Source organism: Anabrus simplex, chromosome 2 (assembly GCF_040414725.1).
Source record: "Anabrus simplex isolate iqAnaSimp1 chromosome 2, ASM4041472v1, whole genome shotgun sequence".
Classification (NCBI taxonomy): Eukaryota; Metazoa; Arthropoda; class Insecta; order Orthoptera; family Tettigoniidae; genus Anabrus; species Anabrus simplex.
In genome coordinates this window covers 655,701,536-655,713,578 of record NC_090266.1, presented here as the reverse complement: position 1 = coordinate 655,713,578, position 12,043 = coordinate 655,701,536, and the positions used below count along the sequence as shown (strand labels likewise).

At 40.6% G+C, this 12,043-nt stretch overlaps 1 protein-coding gene across 3 annotated transcripts in view; it reads right to left on the bottom strand.

The window, feature by feature from the left end:
* The window catches only part of SWIP (strumpellin and WASH-interacting protein), a 412,754-nt gene that overhangs the window by 111,855 nt on the left and 288,856 nt on the right, over positions 1-12,043 (bottom strand). For all 3 annotated transcript variants that reach the window (XM_067141154.2, XM_067141155.2, XM_067141156.2), the window contains 2 exons: positions 9,036-9,216; positions 223-416 (listed from right to left, as the gene is read on the bottom strand). In XM_067141154.2, the coding sequence (XP_066997255.2) occupies positions 223-416; positions 9,036-9,216 (375 nt within the window). The remainder of the gene's footprint in view (positions 1-222; positions 417-9,035; positions 9,217-12,043) is intronic.

The following is a 12,043-nucleotide window of genomic DNA, read 5'->3' as shown; positions in this document are numbered from 1 at the left end:
GACAAAGTTTGTTTATAAGATTAGATTCTTATGAAAGCACTGCACTCCTCCAGCATTTAGAACATGCAATAAGAACTGCAGTAAAAAAAAAAAAACACACACCTGCCACCAAAGGACCATACTTACTCCTTCCATTGATGACAGTGACTGGAAATGAAAGAAAGTAACAGCTCCAAAATAATCAACATGCTACATCCACAAAAACAGGAGTGTAATACATACCTGCAAATACATATCAAGGCGTTTAGCAGTTAATGTCATTGTCTGTTGAAGTTTCTCATCATCTTTAGGTGCAACTGACTTCTGTTTAGTGACCTGCCATTTATCTTTGCTGTACTTTTCTCGAACTGACTGGAACCAATGAAGAGAGTCAAACTCTGCATACTGATCCAACAGCTTCAGGATGTAGGCTATACCTATATTAAAAAGAACGAAGTAATTGAGGATGGAGGTTATATCTAAATATAGCAAACAAAAATTAAATTACACAAAGAGGAACTGTTCAAAACTTCTACAAATTTAAGAAATGTACCATCTCAGACAAGAAACTAGTATTTCCTTAGCTGCAAAAGGTATACAATAAACTTGCCAAACTCTCCGAGGATAGAGATCCCGAGGAGACAATGCCAAATGATAGATTTAAAAAAAAAAAAAAAAAAAAAAAAAAAAAAAAAAAAAAAAATGGAGTCTAGTTACATCACAGGTTTCTGAAATTAGATCAAAAGAAACAGGCATATTATTTGAGATAGGAAATATGTTTACAGCAACCTGAATCAAATTAGACAAATGTAGACACTTACTAGTCTTCACAATGTTTCGCTGGTTATTTTCAGCTTACTTTAGTTACTACTCAAAGTAAATGAAATATCACTACAGTACTAGTGAATTTCATCAATTATTCTTTCACAATTTCAATATATAGGCCTAATACAATACAATATTTATTTATTCAATACGTCTTTACAGAGTTATCCTCCTTTATTAGGCTCTAAGTAACAGGAAATAAACAAATCAAAACCAGGTTCAGTAACTATTTAAACAAGATAAGAAACAGGACCGTCAACTTGGTCCTTAACACAAAATAAATAGAAATTTTTAAGTCACAGCAGTCAGCAATGTTGGCAAATGATCTATAGAGAAAATTGATACGAAACCTGTCATTTAGGTTATGTATCAAAATAATAAAAAGGCAACCTTGTTATATTAGCAAGCTAACACCTGGTGTTGACCCACATCTTCTCTGAATGATTCAGCTAGTCTGGTATTACAATAAACTATTTTTGCTAGTTGTTTTTTACGTCGCACCGACACAGATAGGTCTTACGGCGACGATGGGACAGGAAAGGGCTAGGAGTGGGAAGGAAGCGGCCGTGGCCTTAATTAAGGTACAGCCCCAGCATTTGCCTGGTGTGAAAATGGGAAACCACGGAAAACCATTTCAGGGCTATTACAATAAACTACTACCAGCTTGCTCTGACAAGACATTACATTTTGCTGAGTGCACTGTTCTTCTTTCTGCTGAACCTAAACTGTCCTCATTGCCATTTCAATTCTGAACCACTTGCGCACTTATGTAATCACAAGGTTTCGCTGGTTATTTTCAGCTTACACAACATGCTAATCTCACTTTCCTTTCACATAGCTTTCTCACAGCACTTAAGAATTTATTAAATTGCCTTAAAGCTGTCTTTTGAGATCCATGCAGTAATTGTTTGATCATCACTGTGTCTGCACATCACTAGCTGTTTGTCACTTAGGAACTTTTTCCTCTTCTACACAAACACCTACTAAATGTAGGTCATTCATCTTGTTCCCACATAAAATACATAGTTATATTTCCTTCTGATCAATCCCTTATTTTTGTATAACCCCAACAGCCACCAAATCGACCCCCCTTTGTGCCTCCTGTCCCCATACCTTAAATTTTTTTTTGCTAGTTGTTTTACGTTGCACCGACCTTCCCACTCCTAACCCTTTACTTTCCCATCATTGCCATTCTGAATGGTTTTTGGGAGGGGGATAGAGAAGGTAAATTGACATATATTACAGCACAGGGGGGGAGTGTGATTGACTTAGTAATGTGTTCGGAAGGTATGCTAGGGAAAATTATAAGGATAGTAATTGAAGATTGGGTGGAATCACACCATGCGCCGGTAGGGGTGTGGATGGAAAGAAGTATAGGGGAAGAAAGGGAGGGGGTTCAAAAGAGGGTTGCAGAGATGGGTAAGAGTTATGCTAAATATAAATGGGTCGAGAATACACATAGAGAACTAGAGGACGCCATAAGACCTACGGTGCACGCGACCTAGTGTTTTAAGTAGAATCTGTATCAATAGAACGTGACTTCCCATTTTAAAAATGTTTCATGCATCGACTGCGACTCGGCCGTCTTGATGAGAAGATAGAACCATTGGAACTGAGGTCTTATGGCGACGATGGGACAGGAAAAGCCTAGGAGTGGGAAAGAAGCGGCCGTGGCCTTAATTAAGGTACAGCCCCAGCATTTGCCTGGTGTGAAAATGGGAAACCACGGCTTGATAAGCCTTCGATATTTACAAATCCCATCTTCCAATCTAGTTATAAGTTGCCCTTTATTTCTTCCTTCTCCATTACCTTCTTTATTTTTACTTCTCGTCACCATCGTTCTCTCGCCTTCTATCTGCCGACAGTGGGGTGCGAAGCGGACGCAAGCACAGAGCTGTGCGCCCTTAACCGCACGGCCAACTCACCCGGTGGATATGAAAAGAAAGTCGGTCCTACCGAGTGCGGTGACGGATCTTCTATAGATATTGATGGTTTTGATTGTTGCCATGTAATTATATCCAACAATCGAAATCATAGCTTCTGTACTCTAAACCGGCTGCATTATTGAAACTGTTCGTAAAATTGATATCGTTCTTCGTTTGTGAGGAAGTAGAATCATTTTTTTTCTAAAAAAAGAACCACTTTGGTACGACGCCTCGTGAAGGTGACTACCTGCCAGGTCGTAGATATTTCGATCACGAGGGACTCATGGCCAACTCTATTGCACCCACAAACAAGGCTGTATCTTCCCGATCCCATGCCTTTCTTAACTCTGTCAGTGGCGGGCATCGAATGCAGGATTCTTTAAGTCTAATTCTAAAATAAGGTGACCTGAAAGTAACAAGCCGACCCCGCGGTGTAGGGGTAGCTTGCCTGCCTCTTACCGGAGGCCCCGGGTTCGATTTCCGGCCAGGTCAGGGTTTTTACCTGGATCTGAGGACTGGTTCGAGGTACACTGAGCCCATGAGCTTATAATTGAGGAGCTATCTGACGGTGAGATAACGGCCCCGGTCTAGAAAGCCTAGAATAACGGCGGAGAGGATTCGTCGTGCTGACCACAGGACACCTCATAATTTGCAGGACTTCGGGCTGAACAGCGGTCGCTTGGTAGGTGATGGCCCTTCGGGGCTGTTACACCATGGAGTTTGGTTTGGAAAAGTGTACAGAGAAGGAAGCGACACCCCTGCAAGGCTCTTTAGCTTCCAGCTAGTTCTTCCGTCCGGTCTCGTGCATTTAGGACAGTTGGAAAACGTACGCCTTAATAAATGCTCTTCATAAAACCTGTGTAAACATACTAACTGAATCTATTTATAACAATAATCACAAACGCCTCCTTTTCATGTGGTTCAGTTGGTTGAGTCGCTGTTCTTCTGAGTCCGAGTTCGCAGGTTCAAATCCCGACTTTGGTCGGTGGCCCTCAAAACGGTATTGAAATGGCAACAGCTCCATGTCGTTGGTTTCTGGCACGTTAATAAAAATTATACATACAAATATTAGCGTCATAAAACTGTAACTTAATGCTACTATATTCTGCACCCCAGGCTTGCGAGGGAAACGAATGAACAATTTGCTTTACGTCGCAACGACACTGATAGGCCTTATGGTGACGGTGGGATATGAAAGGCGTAGGAGTAGGATGGAAGTGGCCGTTCCCTTAATTAAGGTACAGCCCCAGCATTTGCCTGGTGTGAAAATGGGAAACGACGGGAAACCATTTTCAGGGCTGCCGACAGAAGGGTTCGAATCCACTGGCTCCCGGATGCAAGCTCACAACTGCACTGCCCTAACCGCTAGGGAAACTAATAGGACAAGGTAAACACTCCCTAGCACATGTTGTGACATATTTTTCTTTACCAACTAACAAAATATCTATACCCATACCCCTTATATTCTATATTTACTTATTTATTTATTAGTGCCTTTTTTACAGTGGCGAAGTTAGGGCTCGAGGCCCTCTCGTATACTTAACCACATACTAATCAAAATCTTAAATAAAATACTGAGATACGTAAAACAGTTAAAACTACAAAAATTAATAGTTTTAAAAATAAATTTAAATACATTACTAACTAAATTAATATTAAAACTAATTAATATTGAAAAGTGCGGCTGCATGGCTAAATGGTTAGCGAGTTGGCCTTTGGTCACAGGGGTCCTGGATTCGATTCCCAGCAGGGTCGGGAATTTTAACCATCATTGGTTAATTTCGCTAGCACGGGGGCTGGGTGTATGTGTCGTCTTCATCATCATTACATTCTCATCCCGACGTGCAGGTCGCCTACAGGTGTCAAATAAAAATACCTGCACCTGGCGAGCCTAACATGTCCTCGGACACTCCTGGCACTAAAAGCCATACGCCATTTCATTTCAATATTAAAAACTCTTAAAAATGACTAATCCTCAGGCACGCACACATTCACACTTCAACCATTCAGTCAGCTGTCCTCAGCAGGTAGTCTCGGCAGGTTTAATTTAATTTCGTGTGGCTATTTCTAGCCGAGTGCAGCCCTTGTAAGGCAGACCCTCCGATGAGGGTGGGCGGCATCTGCCATGTGTAGGTAACTGCGTGTTATTGTGGTGGAGGATAGTGTTATGTGTGGTGGGTGAGTTGCAGGGATGTTGGGGACAGCACAAACACCCAGCCCCCGGGCCATTGGAATTAACGAATGAAGGTTAAAATCCCCGACCCGGCCGGGAATCGAACCCGGGACCCTCTGAACCGAAGGCCAGTACGCTGACCATTCAGCCAACGAGTCGGACGTCTCGGCAGGTGACCTTAAATCTTAATAAAGAGCTAGTTTCTCTGACCTAAGCTGATGGGGAATTCCATAATGTGACGCCGATCACCACAAATAATCTATTAATTGTATTTGTGCGGTGCAGTGGAATAGAAAGATAGGATCTAGAACGTGTATTTAAGTTGTGAAATGATGATAAAAAGGTGAATTTAGAAGAAATATACAGTGGCTGACTTTCAGCTAACACTCCTAAACACCATCGTTAAAGTGTGTAGCTGCTGACGTTTATCAGGCTTCAGCCATGAGACAGCCTGATAGTATGGGGTGGTATGAACATCGTACCCGATGTTGTAAATAAATCTCAGGCAGGAATTCAGTGCTCGTTGAAGTTTAAGTGTTTCTTCTCTCGTCATATCAACTAATACAACGTAACAGTAATCAAGAATAGGGGGAATGAGTGTCTGTATTAGTTTTGCCTTTAGCTCAAATGGAAATATATCCCTCTGCCGTTTAAGAGGGTGAAGCACTCCAAAAGTCTCTTTTTTTTTTTTTTTTTTACGTATTTCTTTCGTGTGACGAGAACAATCAAGTGTTTCATTCATAATTAAGCCAAGATTTTTAACCGGTTTACTGTGGGGAATAATGTTCCCATTCAGTAGGATAGGCGGGATTGCGACATTGTTTGAGCAGCTCAGTAATTTTCGTGGTCCAATTATGATTGCCTGAGATTTTGTGGAGTTTAGTATAAGAGAATTTCGTTGTGCATATATACTGAGTCATCAGAGGTCGTTGTTAATATCATGTCTTGCAGTGTCGATATGTTATTTGTTGTCACGGTTGGTATGTCATTGATATAAATACAGAAAAGTAAGGGCCCTGGAATACTGCCCTGCGGGGCACCACTAAGTTTCATTTTCCATTTAGAGGCCTTGTCGTTTACTGTTACACGCTGTTGATGGTTACTCAAATAATAACTAAAAAACTTAAGCACAGCCAGGTCGAAATTTAGCAGTTCCATTTACTTTATCATAGTCTGAATTTCTATAGTGTCCAAGGTGCTACTGAAGTCAAGAATGATAAGTTTAGTGAGCAGTCGTTTGTCTATAGCGTTTCTTCTTACCTTCAAAAGTGCTGTTGCGGTACTGTGACCCTTCTTAAATCCAGATTGCAAAGGGTCCAAAGGAGCATTTTTATTTAGGTATTCCAGAACTTGCTCATATACTAAATGTTCAAAGGCTTTAGAGAGCGCAGGGAGTATGAACACAGGACGAATGTCAGAGAGAGATTGTGGGTCTAAACTCTTAGGTACCAGTATAATATTCAATATTGTCTGTTTTCCAGACAGTAGGGAAAATTCCGTTTAGTAAACAGTAGTTCAGTATGTGCGACAGTATAGGCAAGACAGCACCAATAATGTTATGTATAAAAGTAATAGGATTATCATCTACACGCGCGACCTTTGATTTAATCGAGTACAAAGCCTTTTTAACCTGATTTTCTGTGACACTGTGAAATGTGAATGGTGGATTGGCTGGAGAGGAGGGCGGTGATTCGGTGCAGTTAATTGGGGTAGGTTGAATATTTATTCTACTAGAGTAATCGTTCAGTTCGTCAAGTAGAATGTCAGGAGTTGTCTGGCTCTGTTGATGTTTTCCTATTCCCAGAGCTCTAAATTGGTCCCATGCGCGATTGGAATTAAAGTTGTTAGCTAAATTCCGGAAATGTGCACATTTTTAATTTCTGATTAACTGCTTTGTGCGATTTCTTAAGATGCGGTAAGATTCGAAGTCTGTGTCATCTAAGGTTTGTTTATAATGTCGAAATAACGAGTCACGGTGGGCCAACATTCTCTTGGTTTCAACATCTAGCCATGGAGAAGGGCGAGAACCCTTTATTCGACGTGTATGTGTGTGTTTCTTTGCCGCATTAATCGTATAAAATGTCACTTCTTTATAACTTATCACATGACCATTATTATAATAAAATTACCGTATTTATATTCTGGCTTGGGGAATGGTGTTTGTCCCAACATTTTCCTCTTCATATTCAGACAACATACTACACTACCAGGCACCAAAGAAACACACAACAGTGATTACATCCCTCCATATAGGGTTGCGTCGGGAAGAGCATCCGGCCGTGGCCAAATTCACATGTGCGACACAGTTCGCACCCGTGACCTCACAGATGTAGGAAAAACGGAAGAAGAAGAAGAAGAAGACGAGGAAGAAGAAGAAGAAGAAGAAGAAGATGATGATGATGATGATGATGATGATGATGATTACTATTAGCTTCCGGAATCCGCACGAATCCACCGCTCTTACTTGGATCCAAGGACACTAATTTCCTTTTTAGGTATTCTATACCACCTAAACTCTGGAAGTTTGGTCACCTATCAAAATAAATGGGCCCCCCCCAAACTGAAATCTTGGCTACGCTACTGAGAATAACAGGTCTTGCTGCTTTTATCATTTCTACACACAATTTGTCCAATTCTGTTGCTTTTCTCACTTTCATTTGCTCGAAAGCAGTTTCCACCACTTCCATCGCGATTTTACTGTCGGATTCTGTCTCCTCACACTCTACTTCTATCATCTCATCTACTGTATACACCTCCTCACATTCAGGAGTTCATCAAAGTAATCCTTACAGCTTTTCCTTAGCTCTTCTGGTTGTTATTATCTATCCTCTTTTCCCTCCCAGCTGCTTTGTGTAGACTCTTTTCTCTTCTTTCTTACAACTCCATAGAGCATCTTTTTACCAATATACACATCCTCTTCCAACTCTCATTCAAATCATTCCCAGCTTTTCCTCTTTTCTTTACTTACTATTTTCTTGCATCTTCTTTTTATTTCTTCCCACTTCTGTTTTCTTCTGTTTTATTCCTAGTCCATAATTGCCATGCATTTTTTTCATTGCTTCCTTCACCCTCACATTCTACCAAGAGGGTCTATCTTTCACTCTTTCAGTTATTCTGCCACAAGGACTCTCTGCACAGCTTACAAATGCCCTCTTGAACATACCCCATTCCATTTCCAAACTCTCCAATTCAGCTCTGGGCATGTGATGTGTTAAAGCCAATGGTGGCACCGAAATAAGGCATACTAGGCAACACGAGGAGTAATGGAGTTTACCATTGCTTTCCTTAATGGGCCAGAAAGTGCTGTTGATGCATGACCGACCCTACATGTAACAACTTTCATAACACTCAGGGACACTAGTCATGGTCTGAATGTCATTACTCAGCACCACCTACACTTCAGAAGCTTCCATACCGTCAGCCATAAGTGAAACTGCATCTTCAGTGGAAGCCACATTTTGCTATGGCTTGCAACATAGGACAGAAACAATAATACCGAGCGAGTTGGCTATGTGGTTAGGGTCGCGCAGCTGTGAGCTTGTATTTGGGAGATAGTGGGTTCGAACCCCACAGTTAACAGGCCTGAAGATGGTTTTCTGTGGTTTCTTATTTTCACACCAAGCACTCCACCTTAATTAAGACCATGGCTGCTTCTTTCCCACTCCTAGCCCTTTCTCATTCCATCATCACCATAATCTGATGTAAAGCAAATTGTAAAAAAAAAAAAAAAAACTGCATCCATCTAGAAATAGCCACAGGCAGACAGATGAGTGATAACAGAGAAACACAGCAAATATAGTGGGTGGGTTTAAAAGGGTACTCTTATGAAAAAAGAAGAAGAAGAAGTAAATTAAAAAAAAAGAAAATCAGAGCAAAACAAGCAAGTATAAATATTATATCAAGTCTTTGGAAGGGGTGATGGCTGAGCGAGATTGTCACTGACTTCTAATTAAGGCAGCCGATACACGAGGGAATTACAAACTTGTTTGCTGTAAGAAGTCTATTGACTAATCATGTATGCAGAAATTATTATTTGATTGATTTAACATATTACGCCAAAAGCAATGACAATACATAACCACAATGCAGTATTTATATCAGAACTGAAATATTTTGAAAAGTACAAAGCTTACCCATAGAAAAACCATCATCCGTAAAAGCTGCCCCCGTTTTATTCTTCTTACTCATTTTCTCTTTGCAGGTTATGGAGTATTCAACAAAATTGATTGTTAAGGGTGGAACAATCATGTGGAAGTTACGAAGATGCATATTCTTTGGATCACGGAAGACAGGTGAGAACACATCCACAAGGAGCTGGGGAAAAAAAAAGTGTTGATAATTACAGCAATACAAAACTTCTCCATAAACAATACAAGGGGTCACAATAACTTAATTTTTGTCCAACTTTTCAGTTGGGAAAGTACTTTGAACATGTTCTCTGTGGAGTTGATATGTAGCTTGAAACTGATTACTCATTCATACACACATGAAATACAGATACCAGTGCACAACAAGATGTTTCCTGCGAGATGCAAGTGCTTCATTCACTCATTCATTCGTTAAACCTCCTTTCTTTGGTATATAACCTGTGCCATACTACTATTGTGCAAAATCCAGCAATATGGGGTGGCCTCAGAATTAACGTGGGATAGGTCCCGCTATTAGAAAAATCTAAGATCGGTAGTCTTTTCGTCATCATATTGTCTATGCATACATCAGCGGTTAGATCTCTACAGAATGCTTTCCCCTCTTTCCTATTAGTGGCTTGTCATTATTTTCAGAGGTATAGGGGTTGTACGTGACATATTAGAACATTCTGAAGGGACACCATCCACATGTTATTTGGCATCCAGCCGCGGGACTGCTCACGCTAGTGTTGTGTTAGATTATTTCCAACGGTATGACCTACAACATCAAGATCTTTCCTGCTTACAGTATGGTGATATGTGTAAATCTGGGGTGTATATCAACGCCATGAACCCACAAGAGGAAATAATTATAAAATGGATGCGACAATATCATGGAAGTGCAATTCCTAATATGGCCTACCCTTGATGATACAGATGAGATCTGTGAACACAATTCTCACACAGAGAAATCCAATGCTTCACTTAAGTCCAGGTTCTTCAATGAATGTTGAGTGTTAACACTACTGTTAAGTAGACTTGACACACAATTTAACAAAATGGCCACCTCATCAAGAATTGTTAACACTAAAAATCCTTCAATACTTGTGTTAAATCAAAATGACACCAGCCCTGTGTTAAAGCAGCAGCTAATATTTCAAAATGGTAGCATCTAGAAGTCATAAGATTGAAGCTGTATTGCTGTATAAAGACTATCTATAAACTGAAGAAGTGTCTGCTGCCTGTGTGGCATTGGCAATGCATTACATTATTTTCCGCACAGTAAAAGAGTGCCTGAACATCATACATACATACATACATACATTATCATTATAGACTGTTATGCCTTTCAGCGTTCAGTCCGCAAGCCTCTGAGAATTCACTAAACGTCGCCACGATCCTTGATTTGCAACTAGTGTTGTGGCTTCATTTAGTTCTATACCTCTTATCTTTAAATCGTTAGAAACCGAGTCTAACCATCGTCGTCTTGGTCTTCCTCTACTTCTCTTACCCTCCATAACAGAGTCCATTATTCTCCTAGGTAACCGATCCTCCTCCATTCGCCTCACATGACCCCACCACCAAAGCCGGTTTATGCGTACAGCTTCATCCATCGAGTTCATTCCTAAATTAGCCTTTATCTCCTCATTCCGAGTACCCTCCTGCCATTGTTCCCACCTGTTTGTACCAACAATCATTCTTGCTACTTTCATGTCTGTTACTTCTAACTTATGAATAAGATATCCTGAGTCCACTAAGCTTTCGCTCCCGTAAAGCAAAGTTGGTCTGAAAACAGACCGATGTAAAGACAGTTTCGTCTGGGAGCTGACTTCTTTCTTACAGAATACTGCTGATCGCAACTGCGAGCTCACTGCATTAGCTTTACTACACCTTGATTCAATCTCACTTACTATATTACCATCCTGGGAGAACACACAACCTAAATACTTGAAATTATCGACCTGTTCTAGCTTTGTATCACCAATCTGACATTCAATTCTGTTGAATTTCTTACCTACTGACATCAATTTAGTCTTCGAGAGGCTAATTTTCATACCATACTCACTGCACCTATTTTCAAGTTCCAAGATATTAGATTGCAGGCTTTCGGCACAGTCTGCCATTAAGACCAAGTCGTCAGCATACGCCAAACTGCTTACTACATTTCCACCTAACTGAATCCCTCCCTGCCATTTTATACCTTTCAGCAGATGATCCATGTAAACTATGAACAGCAAAGGTGAAAGATTACAACCTTGTCTCTGTAAGTACCCTGAACCAAGAACTCATTCTACCATCAATTCTCACTGAAGTCCAATTGTCAACATAAATGCCTTTGATTGATTTTAATAATCTACCTTTAATTCCATAGTCCCCCAGTATGGCGAACATCTTTTCCCTCGGTACCCTGTCATATGCTTTCTCTAGATCCACGAAACATAAACACAACTGCCTATTCCTCTCGTAGCATTTTTCAACTACCTGGCGCATACTGAAAATCTGATCCTGACAGTCTCTCTGTGGTCTGAAACCACACTGGTTTTCATCCAACTTCCTCTCAACGACTGATCGCACCCTCCCTTCCAAGATGCCAGTGAATACTTTGCCTGGTATACTAATCAATGAGATACCTCGATAGTTGTTGCAATCCTTCCTGTTCCCTTGCTTATAGATAGGTGCAATTACTGCTTTTGTCCAATCTGAAGGTACCTTACCAACACTCCATGCTAATTTTACTACTCTATGAAGCCATTTCATCCCTGCCTTCCCACTATACTTAACCATTTCAGGTCTAATTTTATCTATTCCCGTTGCCTTATGACAATGGAGTTTATTTACTATCCTTTCCACTTCCTCAACCATAATTTCACCAACATCATTTTCCTCCTCCCCATGAGCTTGGCTGTTTGCAACACCACCAGGATGATTTCCTTTTACATTGAGAAGATGTTCAAAATATTCCCTCCACCTCTCCAGTGATTCCCTGGGATCTATTATGAGTTCACCTGAATTAC